Source organism: Pelodiscus sinensis, chromosome 3 (genome assembly GCF_052426305.1).
Source record: "Pelodiscus sinensis isolate ZL-2025 chromosome 3, ASM5242630v1, whole genome shotgun sequence".
NCBI lineage: Eukaryota > Metazoa > Chordata > Testudines > Trionychidae > Pelodiscus > Pelodiscus sinensis.
The window spans coordinates 91,056,563-91,078,831 of NC_143054.1; the positions used below are offsets into that span (position 1 = coordinate 91,056,563).

The 22,269-nt window shown below is 41.9% G+C and overlaps 1 protein-coding gene across 3 annotated transcripts in view; it reads left to right on the plus strand.

The window, feature by feature from the left end:
* RNF217 (ring finger protein 217) overlaps window positions 1-22,269 on the plus strand; it is an 83,203-nt gene that overhangs the window by 24,044 nt on the left and 36,890 nt on the right. For 2 of the 3 annotated variants that reach the window (XM_006139447.5, XM_075924096.2), the window contains exons 2-3: window positions 1,647-1,880; window positions 18,503-18,667. In XM_006139447.5, coding sequence (XP_006139509.4) covers window positions 1,647-1,880; window positions 18,503-18,667 — 399 coding nt within the window. The remainder of the gene's footprint in view (window positions 1-1,646; window positions 1,881-18,502; window positions 18,668-22,269) is intronic. The other variant, XM_075924097.2, reaches the window with a different exon arrangement.

Consider the following 22,269-nt stretch of genomic DNA (forward strand, 5'->3'; position numbering starts at 1 on the left):
ATAAAGAATTTGAAGGTAACTTGGCAGTAATACAAGATCTGCAGGCCAGAATTCTTTCACTTGCGTATGTGGAATCCCACCACACTTTTTTCCTCACTAACACCCTCCATGGCTTGAGTGGGCTACATACCTGCTGGGTGTAGTTTATGTCCAGTGCACTGGCACTTAGACTACTCACAGAGAGAGAAAAGAAAAGAGGAGTGTGCTCAGCAACCTTAGCTGCAAGTCAGCTGGCTTTTAGCTCAACCGGTAGAGGCTCATGCACTAAGCTCCAGAGGTCTCATGTTTAGTTTCACCTGTTGGTGTTGTACATGCATCTGTATCAGAAGACAGAATTTGTCCCTGTGATAAGAATTAAATTATTCCCCTAATGGAAGACTTTAAATGTAATCCTGCTTACTTTTCCATGTCTGTCTGCAGTTCTAATAGTAGCAAAAGGCAGTAGTGAAGCTAGCAGATGAGTCTCAGAACACACACAGCCAACTTCTAAGAAAGTACCATTTATGCATCATCACATCTGGTCATCTTAAGCACATACTTCAGGCTGTGACTTTGAAACTGATCTTTCTGAGTGGAAAATGAGGCCATTTTGGTGCTTAATGTAAGGTCCCCTTCTTCACAAATTATGGCTTTGAACTTTTTACCTTTTTCCTCTAAAATGGGGAATTGTGAGGTTTAATTGTGATTCTACAGTATTGCAATGATTGAATACCATAGAAATTCCTGTAGATAAAATTTGCATTTATATACATAGTTCATGAGAGTAGAGTAGGTTGCATATAGAGATGCAACACCATTATATGGTAAACCTCTGACAGAAGAAATGATTTCAAAACTTTAACCTTTTTTATATTTAAAAGTACAGCCTTTCCCTTGTTTAAAGCTTTACTTTCTGTAATTATAGTATTCTTATTCTTTCTGTATGGATGAAATTCTCCCAGTGTGGAGTTTGTCTGCACTGGACCCTATGCATTTACTTCCTATGAAGTGCATGGTGTGTGTGTGTGTGTGTGTGTGTGTGTGTGTGTGTGTGTGTTTTGTGTGTGTGTGGTTTTAATCTGTGAAATGTATTATATTAAGCACTCTCTGTCTAAAACAAGTATCTGTGTTTAAGAACATAAGAATGGCCATAGTGGGTCAGACCAATGGTGCATCTAGCTCAGCGTCTTCTCTTCTGATAGTGGTCAGTGTTAGATGGATGCTTCAGAGGGAGTGAATAGAAAAGGGCAATTATCAAATTTTGAACACATTTTGCACAATCGACGAGGAGTCCTGTGGCACCTTATAGACTAACTGAAGTGTAGGAGCATAAGCTTTCATGGGCAAAGACATGCATCTGACGAAGTGGGTCTTTGCCCACGAAAGCTTATGCTCCTACACTTCAGTTAGTCTATAAGGTGCTGCAGGACTCCTCGTCGCTTTTGCAGAATCAGACTAACATGGCTACCCCTCTGATATTTTGCACAATGTGTTCAAAATGATTTTAAAATGGCATGTCTTATTAATTCAGAACAAATTCATTTTCTTGTGCAATTCATTAGATGTTTTGGAAGTGCTTTGCTTTTGACATTGTTGACATGAAATATTAGCTGTACCAGTCAAAAGATCATAGAGCTGTAATATTTTACCCTTCTGTTTACATGCAGGTGCAGCTGGGACAGGCAGATATAAAATGTCCAATCACAGAGTGCAGTGAACACCTGGATGAAACAACTGTCCTCTACAGCCTGCCACATGATGACATCATCAAGTATAAATACTTCCTGGAACTCAGCCGTATTGACTCCAGCACCAAGCCATGCCCTCAATGCAAACATTTTACCACTTTCAGGAGGCGAGGTCACATTCCAACCCCTACAAAACTGGAGAACAAATACAAAGTGAGCATGCTCACCAAACCTATGGATTAGATGGCACAGCTGTGAGCAGCAAAAGTAGGACAGCATATGGTGGGCATTAAATAGGCTTTCCTTCATTACTGGAGCCTAATGTAAGCTGTGATTTAGAATATAAATCTATAGTAAGATACATCTGAATAACTGATCAAATCATGTAATAGTTCACTAGTCTATATGAACTTTGTTTTTATCATTTATTTCTTGTGGCGGTAGAATAGTTTTGACCATTACATTTTCATGGTTCTTTGTAAGGTGATTAAGCCCTTCACTTGTCTCTGCATTAACTGAATGACAGGACAGAAAAATTTGAGGGGTACTAAGACTGACTTTCATAACTAACTAGAATTTTTAGCCACATGATTCTAGTCAACTTTTCTCTGATTAACAAAAATGTTAAGGTACACATTTAAATCTCTGTGTGTTAGGGAAGCACTTCTGATGGCTGCTATGCTGTTCTGTGATAAGTTGCTTATAGGTTCAACTTTTTATTTTTGTAACAAATAACTACTTTTTGGGAATTATAAAACAATCTGATTATCAGTTGCTTGGAATTATCCATTACCCTGTCGAGGGAGAGATGATACCAGAGGGCAAGAAAGCTAAAGGTTTAAAAAAAAAAAAAAAGTATCATATTTGTCTGTGGTCCTGTCAGGTCAGAAGATCATACTCTGAGAAGGGACATACTGGGTGTTATGATGTTGGTGTATATACAGTAAACTTCCGATAATCCGGCATCTTTAGGACCCAGGGGGTGCCGGATTATCAAATATGCCAGACTATCGGAAGGGGGGGCTATTAGAGGTCTGGGGTGGGAAGGATGCCATCCCAGACCCCTCATAGCCCCTCCTTCCGATACTCCGGCTCTGCCCCAGGTGTCCCTGATTCAGCCGCTGCTGGTCAGTTTCAGCAGCAGCTGAATCGGGGATGCCTGCAGCAGAGCAGCTGGAGTGCTGCCTGGTTGTTCCGGTAGCGCCGACCCTTGGCGCGGCGGGACCAACCTGGCAGCATCCCAGCTGCTCTTGGGGATGCCTGGGGCAGAGCATCCGGGGTGCTGCCAGGGGCTTGTCCCGCAGTGCTGCTCCTCGGCATTACGGGACCAATCCAGCAGCACCCCAGCTTCTCTGCCCCAGATGTCCCCAAGTCAGCTGCTGCTGATACTGATCAGCGGCTGACTCCAGGAAGCCTGAGGCAGAGCTGCTCTGCCCCTGGCTTCTTGGAGTCAGCTGCTGGTCAGTTTTAGCAGCAGCTGAATCGGGGAAGCTGGGGGCAGAGCAGCTCCAATGGTCCGTCTTCCTGGAGCACTTCCGGGTTCCTGATGGTGCCGGACCATCAGGAGTACCAGACCATTGGAGTTTTACTGTACATTCATAGCCAAAAATGCAAAGCATTACCCACTATGCCTGTAGTCTGACTGAAAACTTGCATGATGCAAAAACAACCAGTCACATTTAGTCACTTGTACTAGATTTTAGATTTTCTCAGTTATTTAATGTTCTTAGAGCACATAGTGCTTGTATGATAAGTGATTAAGTTTACAACAGTGGGAACTATATTTTTAGGAGAAAAACCATATGTAGTCTTTAACACTATCCTCACCTTCCTCCTCCCTTTTTTTACTTCTTATTGCTTCAAATACTTTTTATTGTTTTGGGGAAGGAACATGTAGGGTGGACGATATTACACATTTTACTTAACTATTTTACCCATTTCCTCTTTCTTCACTCTCTCTTTCCATGACTTTTTAAATATAAAATACTAAAGATGACAGAACTTGTTTATATATTAGAGCCACATTTTTATCATTTTATTTTATTAGTGACTACTTACTTCCATTTACATATTGTTTGTAACCTCTAAATGAATTGCAAAGATGTGTAGCATATTCTGCTCCTTGAGTCACCACCATCTGTGCTAGAAATTCCCTACAGTGGCAAATGGCAGTTATTTCATTGCTCAGTCGGGAGGGAGAAACAGTAACAGGAAACTTGGAAATGGCAGAGGTGCTTAATGACTTCTTTGTTTCGGTCTTTACCAAGAAGTCTAATGATGAAGGAATGCCTAACATAGTAAATGCTAGTGGGAAAGGTGTAGGTTTAGAAGATTTAAAAAAAAAAAAAAAAAAAAAAAGTTAAAAATCATTTAGAAAAGTTGGATGACTGTAAATCACCAGGGCCTGATAAAATGCATGCTGGAATACTCAAGGAGCTGATAGAGGTATCTGAGCCGTTAGATATCATTTTTGAAAAATCGTGGAAGACGAGAGATTCCGGAAGACTGGAAAAGGGGCAAATACAGTGCCCATCTATAAAAAGGGAGATAAGAATAACCCAGGAAACTATAGGCCGGTCAGTTTAACTTCTGTGCCAGGAAAGATAATGGAGCCAGTAATTAAGGAATTCATCTGCAAACACCTGGAAGATAATAAGGTAACAGACAGCATGGATTTGTAAAGAACAAATAGTATCAAATGGATAGGATAGCTTTCTTTGATAGGATAATGAGCCTTGTGGATAAGGGAGAAGCAGTGGACGTGGTATACCTAGACTTTTGTAAGGCATTTGATATGGTCTCTCCTCATCATCTTATCAATAAACTAGGCAAATACAACTTAGATGGGGCTACTGTAAAGTGGGTGCATAACTGGCTGGATAACCTTTCTCAGAGCAGTTATTAATGGTTCACAATCCTGCTGGAAGGGCATAACAAGTGGGATTCCACAGGGGTCTGTTTTGGGACTGGTTCTGTACAATATCTTCATCAACAATTTAGATATTGGCATAGAGAATATGACCATTAAGTTTGCAGATGATACCAACCTAGGAATGGTTGCAACTGCTTTGGAGGATAGGGTCATAATTCAAAATTATCTGGAGAAATTATCTGAAGTAAATAGGGTGTAGTTTAATAAGGACAAATGCAAAGTGCTCCTCCTAAGGAGGAGCAAGCAGTTTCACACATGGGAAGCAACTGTCTAGGAAAGAGATCTAGGGGTCATAGTGGACCACTAGCTAAATATGAGCCAACAGCGTGATGCTGTTACAAAAAAAAAAAAAAAAAAAAAAGCAAACATGATTCTGGGATGCATTAACAGGAGTGTTCTGAGCAAGACACAAGAAGTCATTCTTCCACTCGACTCTGCGCTGTTTAGGCCTCAATTGGAGTATTGTGTCCAGTTCTAGGCACCGCATTTCAAGAAGGATGTGGAGACATTGGAGAAAGTCCAGAGAAAAGCAACAAGAATGATTAACAGTCTAGAGAACATGACCTATGGAGGAAGAATAAAAGAATTGGGCTTGTTTAATTTGGAAAGGCGAAGACTGAGAGGGGACATGATAGCAGTTTTCAGGTATCTAAAAGGGTGTCACAAGGAGGAGGGAGACAAATTGTTCTTTGGCCTCTGATGATAGGACAAGAAGCAATGGGCTTAATTTGCAGCAAGGGAGGTTTAGGTTGGACATTAGGGAAAACTTCCTAACTGACAGGGTGGTTAAACACTGGAATAAGTTGCCTAGGGAGGTTGTGGAATCTCCATCTCTGGAGATACTTAAGAGCACGTTAGATAGACATCTATCAGGGATGGTCTAGACCAGTGGTCTCCAACCTTTTTACACCCAAGATCACTTTTTAAGTCTCAGAACAGGTGAAGATCTACTGCCCCGCCCCTTCCTTGAAGCCCCGCCTACATTACATAAGGAAATCTAATGTAAATGTACTGCGCAGGTGCGCAGTTCAGAGAGGGCTCAAGAGCTACTCTTAGAACCCCTGAGATCTACTGGTAGATCGCGATCTACTGGTTGGTGACCATGGGTCTAGACAGTACTGGGGCCTGCTGTGAGGGTAGGGGACTGGAATCGATGACCTCTTGGTCCCGTCCAGTTTTAGTGTCCTATGATTCTATGGCAGTTATTTCAAAGGGCGACATGATTCTGGGCATGACATTCAGGAGGTAATTCTTTGCCTTCTATGTATTTTATTGATTAATTTAGGAGACATTTGGAAGAAAATTACCAGCAGAAGCTTAAAAATACTGTAATTTGCCTGTTACAATCACTTTTTTCTTTGATTGTATGATCAGAATGTTACACATTTTCTAGTCTGTGAAATATGCTGGTGGGTTGTTTGGTTTGAAGTCATTTGGGGGTGCACTACAGCCAGAGTGACCCTCCCAGACTGCATGGACAAACTTGTGCTAATGGTGTATTAGTTATAGCAATAAACACATCAGTATGGACTTTCTGACTGGAGCTAGAGCTTTAGCTCTCAAGCCTGAGGATCAGGTGGGTTTCACAGCCTGTGCTACTATGTCTATGCTGCTCTTTTTAGTATGATGACTCGAGCCCATTAGCATGTCTGTCCATCTTGCTTGGGAAGCTCGCTCTCAACCACAGTATAGACACACTCCCAAGGGAAGCTGAAGTCAGAATGACACCGGCTGGGCTGTGACCAAAGCTGTGCTTACCAAATTAACTAGGAGTAGTATAAAGATATTTCATCTTTACAACTCCCTCTCCAAATCCCCAAGCATTCCAGCCATTAGGCCTCTTCAGAGCATGAATTAGAGCATCCTTACAATAGTTGTACTTTATGCTGTGTGTCCATCCCTCAGGGTACACAGCAGCAGCTGAATATCACTGGCACAGGACACACTGATCATAGTGCTTACAACTCCAGTCTCTCCTAGGCTGTGTCCAGACTCAGGGTTTTTTTAGAAAAAAGTAGCCTTTTTTTGAAAAAACTTCACCTGCGTCTAGACTGTAGCCATGTTCTTTCGAAATTAAATCGAAAGAACGCGGCTTTTCTTTCGATGGCGGTAAACCTAATTTCACGAGGAAGAACGCCTTTTTTCGAAAGTGCTCTTTCGAAAAAAGGCGTTCTTGAATGCAAACGGGTTTTTCGAAAGAGAGCATCCAGACTGCCTGGGTGCTCTCTTTCGAAAAAGCGGCTTGCTTTTTTGAAAGTTCTGCTTGCAGTCTAGACGCTCTTTTTCGAAAGAGGCTTGCAGTCTAGACATAGCCCTAGACAGGCAGAATCACCACGTGGCCTATTAAGCCTAGTCTAGGTCTACCACAGCAGACTAGAAAATGAGGCATAATATATTTTTTAAACGCAGGCTTTTCTCCTCAAGGAATGTAGAATTTAATGTGACTCTGAAATAAAGCTTCATAGTAACATTAGTTTTTTGTTAAATTTATCCTTGTTAGATAGACCAATCTTTTTACTGTACAACCTAAAAGCTAGAAAGGGCTTCTGACCCTTGGGAGTACTGGGCTAAGGGCATTAGATGCAGGGGGAATTACTAGCATCAGTACTGACAGTGGGGCACTGGGGCTCAGACTTTGAGGGGAGTGAGGCTTTTAGCCCAAATGCTCCCCCTATAGCTAAAGCCCTGAACCTTGGTATGCATTTCTCTTCACACACTCACACTCACTGCTGCCCCACTGAAACTGGGAGCAGAGCCCTGGGAAGCCCCCATACAGAAGCTGGGAATAGAGCTACAGGGCTGAAGCCCCAAGTCCTAGACCTCCCTCATGAAGCTGAGACTGGGAGTGGAGCCTCGGGCTTGAAGCCCTGAGACCCAGTGCGCCCCCAAAATCTACAGTCCTGGTACTCCTGAAACCCACTCCCCCTCCATACCTTTAACAGTGTCTGAAGTCTGTAATGTCTTGTTTGGAGTTACGGACAACATCCATTCCCAAAGTGTCCATACCCATGAGGTTTTACTGTAGCTTTATTATAAGCATTCTTCCCCTTTTTTGTAGACTTGGTCTAAGATTAGTTTGGTAAATTTAGACTTCCCAGATTGTGTTCTCTGAGTGACTGACAATAAAGCCTTTCCGCTTGCCCTGGTAGACCTGAGCTCATTTGTGTAATTTTGCAAAAAGCAATAATCTTTCTATGCTGGAGTCCTCTGAATGGAAATACTTGAAAATGTCAACCTTTGCTTACATGAGCTATTCAGGTCACCTGTGTGTTTCTACTAGTTGCACTTAGCCAAATCTTCATCCAGCTGCTTCTTTTCCAGCTCAGTGCATATCAGAGTAGCTGCTTTGCATACAGTAATATGAAATTATTTGTGTCTATCACCAATAAACTGTGTGATGTGTGGAGCTCTCCAGTCATTGCTGCCCTGCCCATAAAGATTACCCTCCCTGATGCTGTTACTGTGCAAATGCCTCTTTTCCCTGCTTCTCACTCCTGTAGTTTACACTTGAGAGAATTCTTCCTATTCATTATTGAATCAGAAACAGGAAATATACTGCTTTCAGAAGAACTAGCTTACATATGTGAGGCTTACAGAAAATCAGCAGAGGGACAGAAGTTTAGAAATTCTGTATCAGAAGTGCATTTTTATAGTAGATCAAATTTTTATCTCTTAGCACCACTGTCTAGACGTACCCTATTTCGGGATACTTCTGGTATCCCAAAATAGTTATTCCTCATCTTGACAGCATGCCCATTATTTTGAAATATCTTTCAAAATAATTAGCGTGCTATTCCAACATCCCTGTAAACCTTGTTCCACGAGGATTAAAGGATGTTTTGGACTAGCATTTTATTTCAAAATTTGGCACTGTAGACTGCACCAAATCACAAAATAAGCTATTTTGAAATAAACTCGAAATAAGCTACACAATTTGCTAGGAATACTCTTTTTTTTTTTTTTAAACCAGATATAAAAAATAGCATATTCTCACAAACTAAGTAATGAATGCAGTTTGAAAACAATTACAAATCAGTCACTTCTTAAAAGCTAAATTCAAACTTAATAGTATTTATTTTGCTTGCTGTTGCTGAGTCTTCTACAAACTAAAACCTAAAGTTCAGTCGTTCATTGCATTCTAGCAATGATTACTAGAGACATCAGTCAAGATCAGGACCCCATTGTAGTAAGCACTTTATGAACATAGAATTAAAGGACAGACGCTGCCCTGAAGTTTAGAACTTATTTCAGGAGTGTTAAACTCATTTTGTGATGCAGGCCTAATTATCCAATCAGTCAGTGGGTTGGGAGTATAAAGATCATTAGCAAGTAGTAAATTTTGTAGTCTTGTCCAAATTCAGAAGTAAACTACTTTAGTAAAATTTACAGGTAAAGGGTGAAATCCTGGCCTCATTGATTTCTTATAGCATTTATGAAATCTGTTGTCCTGTGTGTACCATACTACTCCTTTGATCACATAATTATTCATTTGCTCTCTCTATTCCCTGCTATGCCTTTGCCCGCTCCCCTGCTCCTGCTCTTCTATGGGAGTTCTTTGCTTTTTCAACCTCTCATTTTTTACCCATACTTCCCCTTTGTCGTCTCCATACATCTCCTTCTATGGTGATTTCTTTGTCCCTTTCCTCCTTTTTCAGGCATGTGTGTATACAGGGCACTAATGTAATGTAGTATGGGGGAAGGCAGGTATAGGAATAGAGGGCAGGAACAGATTACTGGAAAGAAAAAACATAAAGGGAAAAGTATTGAGGGAAGGTAAGTAAAAGAAATAAGGAAGGTGAAGAGAGGCCGAAAGGGAGAGGTATCTAATAGGTTGGGGGTGTTAAAAAATGCAGTTCATCAACTTTGAGTTTATATCTATAAATCTTACACTTTGAAGAGTTCAATATATTTTGAATTACTTTCAGTTAATTTTTAAAATCTGTGATGGAGGAAAGAAAAGTGGCTGCTTTAACACAATGTAATATAGCATTAAGAACTTTCCTACTTTTTATGCTTTTTATGGGGGTGAGGCTAGATTGGGACCATTTTCCTCCTAAAAATTGCTGCTGTCTTCACACAAAGGAAAATGGAGGCAGAATGATCATTGTCTACCTCTCACGTCTTTCCTCCCCCAGAGTTTAATTCACTGTTGCCTGCTTGGTGGCAGGATCCAGAGATGATTCTTAAAAACAACAGACTTGGACAGGAGAATGAAAGAAATGTGTGAACTCTTAAGGCCTGGTCTACACTGAGTTTAGGTTGAACTTAGCTGCATTAGGTCAAATTTCTATACCGTGAGTCCACACCACCAATCCCAATCTGCTAACTTTAATGTCTATTTCTTTACTTCTGCCTGTCAAAAGGAGTGCTAATACAGCACTGTGAAAGTCAACGTTCTTAGACTCCAAGAGGTATCCCACAGTGCTCCAATGTGACCACTCTGGCCAGCGCTTTCAACTCTGCTACTCTCCAGGTGCACAGGAAAAGCCCCAGGAAAATTGATTTTCACTTCCTGTTTGGCTAGTGAGGCAGACCTCAGAGCAGGCAGCATACCTCAGAAGAGCAACTGACCATGAATTCCCAGGGTCACAAATGAGCACCAGCACGGATCATGCAGGAGCTCCTGAATCTGATTGCTGTGTAGAAAGAGGATTCTGTGTAGGCAGAACTACGAAGCAGCAGAAAAAAGGCTGATGTCTATGCCAAAATTGCACAGGACATAGTAGACAAAGGATATGCCAGGGACATCCAGCAGTGCACTGTGAAAATAAAGAAGCTCAGGCAGGCATGCCAGAAGACAAAGGAGGCAAACAGAAGGTCTGGGTCAGTGCTGCAAACGTGCTATTTCTATGAGCAGCACATGGATTCTAGGGTGGGCCTGACCAATATCCCACAGGAGTCTGTGAATACCTCCCAAAAGACACTTCAGGAAGCCTCTGGCAACATAGAGGAGGGCATTATGGAGGAGGAGGAGAATGGTCAGCAGGTGAGCTCTCCCGACAGCCTGGACCTTTATAGCTCTAGCAACAGTCCTGTCCTGATGGATTCTGGTGAGTTCACACTTTTAATTGCTACAAATGAGTTAAGGCAGTTGAGTGTAATGTCATGGCCACTGTGCCTACACAGCAAATGCTCCCCAGAACAGTTTAACGTGTCTGGAAACTGAGCGAGAATCCTCCTTACATATCTCCATAAAGCTGTCAGACTTATATTCTGATCCTCTCAAGGTTTCTGGGGAGGCCTGCCTTATTGTCCTCCATGGTAGGACACCTTTCCATGCCAAACCAGCAGTAAGCGGCTTGACATCACTGCAACACAAAGCATTGCAACATAAGGTCCAGGTTTCTGGCCTCATTCAGTCAGCATCTGTTCCCTATCATCAGTCTTCTGCGAATCACACAGGATATTGCACATGGCAATGAGGATGAAGTAGGGGAAGCTATGTAACTGATACCACAGCAGTACACTTCTAAGCCATGCTTTGTTGGGGATGAATGCTGACCATGTGAGACATGCCTAACCCGGACAGACTCTTGTGAGAAGGGAAAGTTGCACTGTCCCAGCAAACAGGGTGTGCCAAACAGAAAAGGACCATATGAGCTCCTGCTGTCACAACTGTTTCCTCTTCCCGGGATAGCTGCTGGTGACTGTGGGTCCCTCCGTGTTGTACAAAACATATGCCTATTTTGTTGGGCAGATGCTCTTTCTTGGTAAGAGATTAGCTTTTGTATTCTACAGTGTATCCCCTGTAAAGTTTGTACTTCACTTCTTTCATTACAGCAGGTGAGAGAGTGAGTCTGTTACCCGCTGCCCAGCTCCTCCAGCTGTTTGGCTTGCACAGATCTGAAGCAAAAAAAAATTAATCGGGATGATATGCTCACTGAACAAATGCAATCTGCCTGCATTGACAAGGCACAAATTAAATGTGCGGAGGAGGCTGATGCTGCAGGAGATGTGAAGGGAGCATGGGAAGAGGCAAGTGTGCAGGAAATGTGAAGCCCAGGAGGAGATCTTGTGTCCCTTGGGGCAGCAAACAGAGCTGCTGATGTACCCAGAGCCCCCCTCCACTCAATGCTGAACTACCTGCCCTTGTCAACAGGTTCCATAATCTCCTTTCCCAGGTGCCCTAGAATCCAGGCACTGTAGAATTGGAGGGAGGGGAGGAGGAGACAAGGGCAGCTTTCCATTCACCTCCCAGGGCTGACTCCCAGAACAGAAGGCTGTCATTCCCACACCTGTACTTGCTGAGCAGGTGTACTGTAATATGCCACTTGCCCGTGCTCCCTCCAACACCCCAGGACTCCTGCCCTGAACTCCTTTTCTATCTCTGCTTCCTTGTGTTCCTAAATAAAAATGCATGATTTCTCAATCCTATCTTTATTGCTTGTTTTACAAGAGGAGGTGAGAGGTTACAGACTTGCACACTTAATGCAGGGGACATCTTGATAAGAACAACATATATTACTATCATATCGCTGTCAGGCCAGTCACAACACTGTTTTTCAAAGCCTTTCTGATTTCCAGTGTCTTTTGATAGGCTTTCCTTATTGCCCTGGTATCTGGCCGCTCATAGTTAGCAGCTAGGTGACCAGCCTCAATCCCTTTTCCCCAGCATAAAATGTCCCTCCCCCCTTTCACAGATATGGAGCACACAGCAGGCTTCTACAACAATGGGAAATTGCTTTCACTGAGCTCTAACCTAGTTAAACTGCAGAACCTTACCTTTAAACATCCAAAAGCACATTCCATGACCATTCTCCACTTTCTCAGCGTTCAGTTGAACTGCTCCTTATTGCTGTCCAGGCTTCCTGTGTACGTCTTCATGAGTCATGGGAACAAGGGGTATAGTGGTGTCTCCAAGGATCGCTGTTGGCATTTCAGTGCCTTCGATGGTTTCTTTCTGGTTTGGGAAGAAATTTCCAGCTTGCAGCTTTCTGAAGAGACCAGAGTTCTAAAGATGCGCGTGTCATGCACCTTTCTCAACCATCCCGCAAGATATCGGTGAAACAGCCTTTATGATCCACCAGTGTCTGCAACACCATCAAAGTATCCCTTGTGACTTATGTACTCTTTGGTAATGTGGTCAGATGCCGAGAGGGATACATGTTCCATCTATTACCCCACAACAGTTAGTGGATGGCTTTGCGGCAATGGTGTTCCCTATGTGCTGCACATTTCCTAGAGCAACTATCCTTTGTAGCAGAAGAGTATTGATTGCCTTGGCTAATTGAATTTCAGCAGCTCCCACTATAGATTTCCCTCATTCCACATTAATTGATTCCCAACTGCCTGGGAGTTGTCTGGCATTTCAAGCTTCCACAAAGCTATTGCCACTTGCTTCTCCATTGTCAGACTGGGTCTCATTCTGGTATTCCTGAACTTTTGGGTGGGGGAAAAGCAATTTGCAAGCTTTCCTGTAAGTGGCTTTATGCATGCAAAAGTTTTGCAGCCGCTGCTGATCGTCCCATAGCAGCATAACTATGCAGTCCCACCAGTCTGTGCTTCTCATGGCACCAGAACCAGCATTCTGCTGTGTTAACAGGATTGACTGCTGCCAGCATCTGCCATTTGCTCCGCTCTATGGTTTCATACATGTCTGTGTTCATGCCCTCCTTGAATTCTTCCTTGCTCCTACCTAGGCTCTGGATATACTGCAGCATAATGTGTGAGGTGTTTGCAATACTTGCTATAGCACTTTGCAGCTGAACAAGGTCCATGCTTGCCCTGTTATGGCGTCTGCACAGATAACCAGGGAAAGAGGGGTATGAAAAGATTGTTTGCCATTGCTTTCAAATGTGTGTGTAGGGTAGGGAGAAGTGGGTGAGAAGCTAAGTACACCATGTGAAGTTGACATTATTTACCCAGAACCACCTGCTGCACTGGGTTTATCCTAGCCTAGAATGTAAAGAGGCAGCAAGAAGTGTGGGATAGCTACCCACAGTGTAACGCTGTTGGTCATCATTAATCACCCTACTGGGGATGCACTACATTGAGCTCTTGCGCACAGTGGGGACATGCACCTTTGACTTTACAAAATTGGGTGCTAAAAACTGACCTTAATAAGTTCAGCCTAATCTCGTAGTGTAGGCATGGTCTCAATAAGGGATAAACAGCAAAAGAAATGCGGTGGAGTGTAGAGATGTAAAATTTCAATTAATTGGTTAATCAAATAGTTGATGCAATTTGCTGTTGCTACGCTTCAAAGGGGAAAGCACTGCGGGGAGCCCAGGCCAGCAGGGGACTCAAGCAGTACCCCGCTAGCCCCCCAGCATTTCAAAGCAGTAGTGCTGCATAGAGCCTGGGGTCAGGTGGGGAGTTGCCAGCTGACCCCAGGCTCCACGCAGCACTGCTACTTTGAAATGCCGGGGGGAGCATGGGGCTAGCGGGGTACTCCCAGCTGGCCCCGGGCTGTATGCAGCGTTTCAAAGTGGCAAACCCTGGGCTCCATGTAGTGCTGAAGCTTTAAGCATCCCCTCCTCTCCTCCTGCCCTCTTGCTGCTGCTTTCTGATAGAGGCAGCAAGGGTGAGGTGTGGGGGGGACCAGCTGACTAGTGCATCGACTATCCGATAAGCAAATGCTTATCGGATATTCGACTAGTCATTCACATCCCTAATGGAGTGGAAATTGAGGCGGGAAAAGGAGAGGTAGATTGAAGATATGGCTTAAATATGGAATATTTTTTCATTCACACTCCACTTTTTTGAGTTCTTTGTCTGCTGCTGGATCTTCATTTTTCTGCTTTCCCAGTTCATCCTGTTGGTATGGATTGGGGTGATTTCCCGTATTCTGTCTAGCTTTGAACTATGTTGTTTGGGTTCCCATCTCCCTTTGTGTGACTCTAGTATCTGCTTTTCTGCTAATAGTTACCAAGTAGTAATGTGAAACTTATCAATTCTACCACTGCTACTCAGTGTACCCCTGTGAAACTCCCAGTGACATTTTAATTTCACTTTGCCACTGCTTGGAAAGTTATGAAAGTTATGAAGCCCCACTGCAATGGATTTCATTTTGGTTAATTGTTAAAGATTCCTTTATAACCATAAGAGCTAGACAATTTTCTCAAATGAAAATTTCCATTCTGAAGAAATTTCATAGTCTCCTGTTCTCCGCTCTCCCTCTATATGTTTTGGGTTATCATTGGAGAGTGAATAATCCTTTGTCTTTTGTCTTTTAGTTTGGGATTTTTGTTTCTAGCCTCTCATTTGTAAAATCAATTTTTTCAGACTTATTATTTGTTAAGGTATTTTCTATTTACTGATCAGCTTTGGAACTATTTTGTGGTGAGGGGAAATGGTGTTTTGAGCATTTAACAGTAGGAAATATATCTATGCATGACAAATTTCAGCCTGAAGGTCATGTTTTAAAATGTCAGGAAACTAGAGGTTAGTTTAGAAGAAGTTTTTCAACCTTCAGTATAGCAAGGGTGACTTCTGAATTCTACATAACAAAGTACAGTGAAACCTCTGTTATCTGGCACTCTGTTAACCAGAAAACTTTAACTGGCATTGCCCCCAGCCATAATACTTTCATATCTTCAGGCGCACAGGCCTGGCTTGGTTTACCATGATTGGCTTAAGTTTTTTTTATTTAAAAAGTACTAATCATCTTTAACTCAAAATAGAAATGTGAAACCAACTGCCTCACACTTCAAAACTACCAATATTAAAAACTTGAGTTTTACTATTATTGTCCATTGGTTTTTCCTGGGTTGGTGGGACCTTCAGACAACTGGAATGCCCTAATCCCCAAGTGTGCTGGATAACACAGGTTTTATTGTATTTTATATTGTCTATTCTGATTCCCTATATATAGGGAAACCTAAAACAAGCTGCACATATGTGTGAAGAAACGTTCAGTTCATCAAAATGTTGGAATAATGATGTCTGGTTGCAGATTTAGGATCAAACTGCTTTGCAGGGTTACAGTGTATTTTGCTGGAGTAAATCATAAATGCTATCAACGAGTTTGGTACACAATTGCAGAGATATCATGAAGTTGTTAGAAGAAGAGCTGATGGGGGCATCATGTGTTAACTTATTTTTCTGTTTAACATAGAGTTCTGGCCACTGGTCCCTAGAACGTTTCCTTGAAATTTTGGAATTGATTGGTTAGAGCCTTGACAAGTTACTGCCTTACTGATATATTGCCAAGTGTTTCTCGGTCTGAGGCCTCCTTGCAAGCTTGGCCACCTGCTGGAGGTCTTCAATTTTTGGAAGAGGGTTCTATGGCTACATATTAATGTTGGAGTGGAGATCACAAACTAATCACAAATGTAGCATAATGTGTCATAAGAACATAAAAATGGCCATATGGGGTCAGAACAAAGGTCCGTCTAGCCCAGTACCCTGTCTGCCAACAGTGGGCAATGCCAGGTGTCCCAGAGGGAGTGAATCGAACAGGTGGTGATCAAGCCATCTCTTTCCTGCCATCCATTTCCACCCTCTGGCAAACAGAGGCTAGGGACACCATTCCTTACCCATAATGGCTATTAGCCATTAATGGACTTAACCTCCATGAATTTATCTAGTTCTCTTTTAAGCCTTGACCAAAAAAGTTTCCCCACCCCTGCCATGAATAAAGACAACATTGAAACCTTTTTTGTTAGACATAATATTTTACTTTATTTACAATGAAGCCTGACCAACAAAGCCTCACTAGGAGCCCAGCCCCCATCTGGCTTCAGCATCCTGTCCCTGGCCTCAATCCTGGGGCAGGCCCTGTGATCCAGCCCCCATCTGGCTCAGAAAGGGCTGATGGTGGCCCTCCTGCTGCAGCAAGGGTAGGAGGGGAGACCACAATCTGATTGCAGCGGATAGAGGGGCGTTGGTGAGCATACCAAATGGGCATAGCCCCCTAATTTTTTTTTTTAAATCTGCTTTTGTTTGTTTGTTTGTTTGTTTGTTTTTTTAAATCTTGGATATTGAAAATCAGTCAGTGAGTCTGACTTTCATGTTCTCATGCACTGTCACTGTCTGAAATACTTGGATTACAACTGCTGCAGAGAAGTACTTACAGGCAAAAAAGCTTTCATTTTTTAAATGTGATGGAAACATTCCTATTAATATTAACTCTTTTCTCACAATCTTTGTACTGCCTTCCTTGAGGACTACAATAGTTCTTTATACTTATTTGCCAAATGCACTATATTGTGGTTTTTTTTTTTCAATGTTATGTGTAATGTGAAGGCTGTTGTAGGACTATGGAGCACTACTATGTTCAAAGACTAGAATATAATGTACACTAAAAGTACTAAGTAAATGAATTTACATAATCTACTACACACAAATTTTAAATAATTTCATATAGGCTATCTAACTTAACAGCAAAGTTTAACAGTTTCATATTTTGAATTATGCATAAGGAAGACTGTACTTGTTAGAGAGAATATGTAATACAGGGCATCCCCGCTATAAGTCACCCCAGGTATACATCTGTTCCGCACTAATATCATTGATGCTTATAGGAACTGATGCATTAAAAGTCCTTCCATTTCCTGCTCTTAAGTCATGCAAAAAAAAAAAAAAAAAAAAAAACCCTAGTTTGCACAAATGGAAGTCAGCTGTGAGAGAAATTCTCCCCTTTAAGTTGTTTTGCTGTAAGTCCAAGTTTTTTGGAACATATCTTTTGCGGATGGCCTGTACATGGCAACTCCTAAAAATATTAAAATAGATATAAAGAGGATAACCTCCATCGGAATTCTGGTACTGATTCTCTGCCTTTTTGGTTTATGGTAGACGGGGCTTGACAAATGGCGGTGAAATCTACTCACCAGTCCCGCACTGCACATGCGCAAGACCTGCATTGTGCATGCGCGTGCCGCCGGTGAATGGGGCAACCGGCTGAAACCTACTTGCCACAGACAAGTAGAAACGGCAATTTGTCAAGCCCTGGTGGTAGATACTTGTACCTGTGAAAAGTGGCTTAAAACACCATCAAATGACAGCTGTAGGAAGACCGCAGAAGCTCATATTTTTTAGGGGCTAGTCTAAACACACAGTTGAAGTGGTTGAGTTAAGCCATATGCAGTTCTGTACATTTAATATGGATTGAATTAGTTGAACTTGCCTTTGTAAAGCTATTGGGGGCAAGAGAAACCTTTGTGTGAGGACATAGTTGCAATTCTTTAGCTAAATTGGTTTAGAATCACAGCTCACATTAAAATGGGTGCAACTTAGGGTGGACCAGACCCTTGTGTTTGTCAAGTGCCTACTACAATGGGTTTGGGGCTTCTAGGTACTATTTGCTCTGTGCAGATAAAAAATAGTTTTTAACTGAGAGTGTACCTAAACTGAGAATACTACACAAGGTACCAGGTAGTGAAAATGAGGTCATGTAAATCTATAAAGCTGTGACCACATCTGTGTGCAAATCAGAATGTGAAAGGAAAAAATACTGAATGTTACTCATCATGAAACGCATTTAAATTGTATTAAAGTTCAAAGAAAAAGCTGTGCTATTATGAAACACGTTATCTATCAGATAACTAATATTTGTATTGAACTGCTTAGTCACAAAAGGTCAGAGAACTGTGCGTGCAACAATAACTTCAGTTCAGTCCAACAAAACAATTAACATTTGAGTAATTCCATTGAATTCAATGGGACTGTTAAGCACCTGACCGGGGACTTTGTTGTCTCCTGATCTTGAGTAATTAATCATGTAATTAATTATGTAGCTTTAACATTTTCTTAATACAGTTTAAATTGCCACTTTTTGATATGCTTTTTTAAACTATTCATCAAACTTTTAGGTTTGTTTGACGTTAACAGTCATACAAAATTGAGATCTTAATTCAAATTAATTATAAAGGTGGTGGTGGTGGTGGTGGTGGTGGTGGTAGTTTTTTCCATACACATTCAATGCCCAGCTTGAAAATTTGTGTTTTCACTTGTGTTTATGCAGATCCAGTGTCCAACTTGCCAATTTGTCTGGTGTTTTAAGTGCCACTCTCCCTGGCATGAAGGTGTTAACTGTAAAGAATACAAAAAGGGAGACAAGTTGTTGCGTCACTGGGCCAGTGAAATTGAACATGGGCAAAGAAATGCCCAGAAATGTCCAAAGTGCAAGGTAAGCTATCCTCTATTATGACACAACATAAGCTTTCAAAATTTCATTTGAATGATCTAAATAATTAGCCAGACAGAGCCTTCTATTTGTCATCTCAGCAAATTTATAATGGATGTATATTAAGGAGGTGCAGGGCTCTAGCTGCATAAATAAGATTGAGTTTTGAATTTAACAAGAGGTGCTTGTGCTTTATTCTCTGAGTTCAGAATGAAATTTCTCGGAATTTACAAATAAACATGAAGACAAGATTATTCTAAAAATAGATCTTTAAGAAATGTTGTATCCCTCTAAATCGGGTGGGCAAAAATTTTTGATGGGGGGGAGGGGCACTCCAAGAATTTGGAAAGTGGTAGAGGGTGGCATATTAATGGAGGAGGTACAGGGTCTGGGATGGAGGTTGGGTGCAGAAGGGAGCTTGGGTAAGGGAGGGAGGTTGGGTGAAGGAGGCAGTTGTCCTGGGGCACTGGACTACGGTGCAGAGGGTTGGATTGTGATCTGGGGTAGGGGATGGGGTGCCGGATCTGGGAGGGGATATGGGTACAGGAGGGGGATAGAGGATTTGGGTATGTGGAGTGGGGGGTAGAGGGTTGGGGAAGGGAGGGGCTGGGGCGCCAGAGTTGGGATTTGGCCAGGAGACTTACTGGCCAGTATCCTGTTCTTGTTAATTCCTTTTGGTAGTGATTTTTTTCCTGTAACAACATAATATTAAATCAAAGCTGCACTAATATCGGGGTGGGAATTCTGGTTGTTCCCAGAATGCGGTATCTATACTTTACTTCACCCTAGAACACCGCAAATAGGCCAAACAATATCAGCTAGATGAACTGGGTTTACAGTTGCTTTGCATTGTGGCTGGATTGTGAAAGAACTTTTCACAATCCTTTACCCTGTCAAATCTCTAAGCACAATTTTGCCCCTTGCCCTCTTAGTATCTTCCTCCCGCCTATCCCCAACATACCAGTGCATTCCCACACAAGATTTCCCCTCTACTTCCTACACACTTTCCTATGGGAAAGTTTTCCCTATCCTAGATCCCTGGTGATTAGGTCAGGTGTTATGAGTGTGCTTTTTTAACACAGAAATATTTAGGGTAAGTGGTCTTTTGCTGTTATTTTTCTTAACTGAAAAATGATGACGACAGACTAGTGCATAGAGTCTTTGAAGGAATTTTAAGAACTGCCTACTTTCCCAATGCCAGCCACTGCCTATAGTACAAATAATCAAGAGCTGCCCTTAGTTAGGTATGTCTTCTTTCAAAATCACTACCACTTCCCATTGTTTGTAAATAGGAATGAAAACACAATACCTTAAGGAAAAGTTATGTCTTCTTATGCTGGAAGTAGCAGAAGAGCAATATGAAAATCAGGTGAATGAAAATAGTCACCTGTGCTAAGAAGAGCCTCTGGCCTTGGTCTCATCTGAACTGTAGAAGAAGGTTGCCACTTTCACAGAAGAAATTTAATGAAATTCTCTTAACTGAAAGTTTATTCTACAGCAAACCCTCGTTTTAGACAGTTCTCTGTCAACAAATGAGTTTTTATTGACCTATCTACCAGTTCTCAGGGAAGTGGATTATGAAGTATTGCTGTAGCATTTCATAGACAAGCAAATGTGTGGAAAAGAAACTTTAATAAAACCCTGTCTGCAGTTCAGTGATGTTTAAGAATTGTGTATTTCTGTTGAGCTGTAATCTGTGTGTGAGGAAGTGTGATTGTTGCTTAAACAATTTTTTTCATGGTGTCACAGGATGGATACGGCAGGTCTTCAAAGTTGAATGTTTTGTGTTATCATTTTAAAGTGAAATATTGACACTGTACTCTCTTTACTGTAGGTCGTTCTTGTTAATTCCTTTTGGTAGTGATTTTTTTCCTGTAACAACATAATATTAAATCAAAGCTGCACTAATATCGGGGTGGGAATTCTGGTTGTTCAGCATGCATCTTTGGAGGAGAACAGAGTTCTCTTAGCTTATAGAGTCTGAAAAGTTTGTATCAAAATATTTAAGCAAAATCTAGTCAATGAAGTAATAACAATAACTACTTAAAGAATTAAAATGTTTCTGCTCTTCTCAGTGTTTGTAGTACAAAGTATCAATAATACTATCATCTAGTCGGATGTATTATTTTTCATCTGTAGATCTCATAGTACAGAAAATGACCTCAGGAAAGTGGAGATGCACCACAAAATAGCACTTGTAACTTTTATGAAAATAAAAATTGTATCTGAAGTAGTGGGATATCTTGAAGCAGATGAATATCCCATATGCATATTGGGAAAGGAGAGGAGAAACAAAGGGAGGAGGAGAATCTGCAGCAAATATGCTCTGTTTGATGAATCTTAACTTGTTCTAGGTCCAGTACCTTCTTTCTTGACATACAGGTTGGACCTCCCTGGTCTGGCACCCTTGAGACCTGAGTGGTCCCGAATGAGGGATTTTGCCAGACAAGGGGAGGTCGTGTCTCACTCCCTTGCCATTGGTTCTGCTCCTGGCCTGGCTTCCTGGCTAGCTCCCCACCAGCCCTGATGCTCTGCTATGACAGTCCCTGGTCCCGCTGCTGGGGCTCCTGGCCCTGCCTGCCCTGCTGCAGAAGCTCATTCCTGCCATTGGGGGCCCTTGGCCCCACCACAGATGATCGCTGCTGTGCCAGAGCTCAACTGCCCTACCACTGCTCAGCCAGACTTCTGCAACAAGGGCTTACGGCCACTGGTCCCTCTGCAGCCAGCATAGCTTGGTTCCCACCCCCACAAGGCTCCTGCTTCTGGTCCTCCTCCGGTTGAGAGAGGTTCAACCTGTACTTAATTAAATCAGTTTTCTTGCATATTCTAGTAGGCAGTAATGTTTATTATATAGTAAAATCAACATCAGCCATTAAATCAGGATACTGAAAAAAGTAGTAAAGCTTAAGTATTAAAAGGAGCAGGGTATTACTGTTTGTTTTAAGCAAACATGATCAAAGTGGTATACGTTGAATCGAGAACATATTATGATTTTATTTTTCAATACAGCTATACGTTTCTGTATTTCCTTTTGGATCTTCTTTTGAATGGCTGTGTTTTTGCTGCTTTGTGTTTTCCACCAACTCCCTTTCCCACCAAAAAATCCAAATGTTCATGGAAGGTAGGAATTAGGGCTTTATTCTGGAGGATCGCGCCAGTCTAGTTGCTTTTTTCCGGCTTTTCCCCAAGCCGGAAAAAAAGCGGCGGACATGTTTATTTAAATCCCGCGGGGGATATTTAAATCCCCCGCGGATTTCCCTATTCCAAAGTTAGAAATTAGCATGCCTCTTCCGGAGAAGGGGCCAGTCTAGACGTAGCCGATAAGTCTAAGCAGATGCGATAAATTGACTGTCAGTGGATTGATTGCTGTGGTATCAATCCACTGTGTAGTAGAGAGAGGCCTTTTGTTGCCAACATAGTGCCAATAAAGTGTTCCTTAAACAATGTTTTGATTTTTCTGAAGTTTGTGAGGGTTTTAGTGTTATGACAGTGCTCCTTTGGGGGATATATGGGGAGTATTTCTTGTTTTACAACATTTTAAGGTAGGTATCTTAGAGTTTCATATTCTAGAAAGGTACACCGAGCACAAGGCATCATCATGTTGC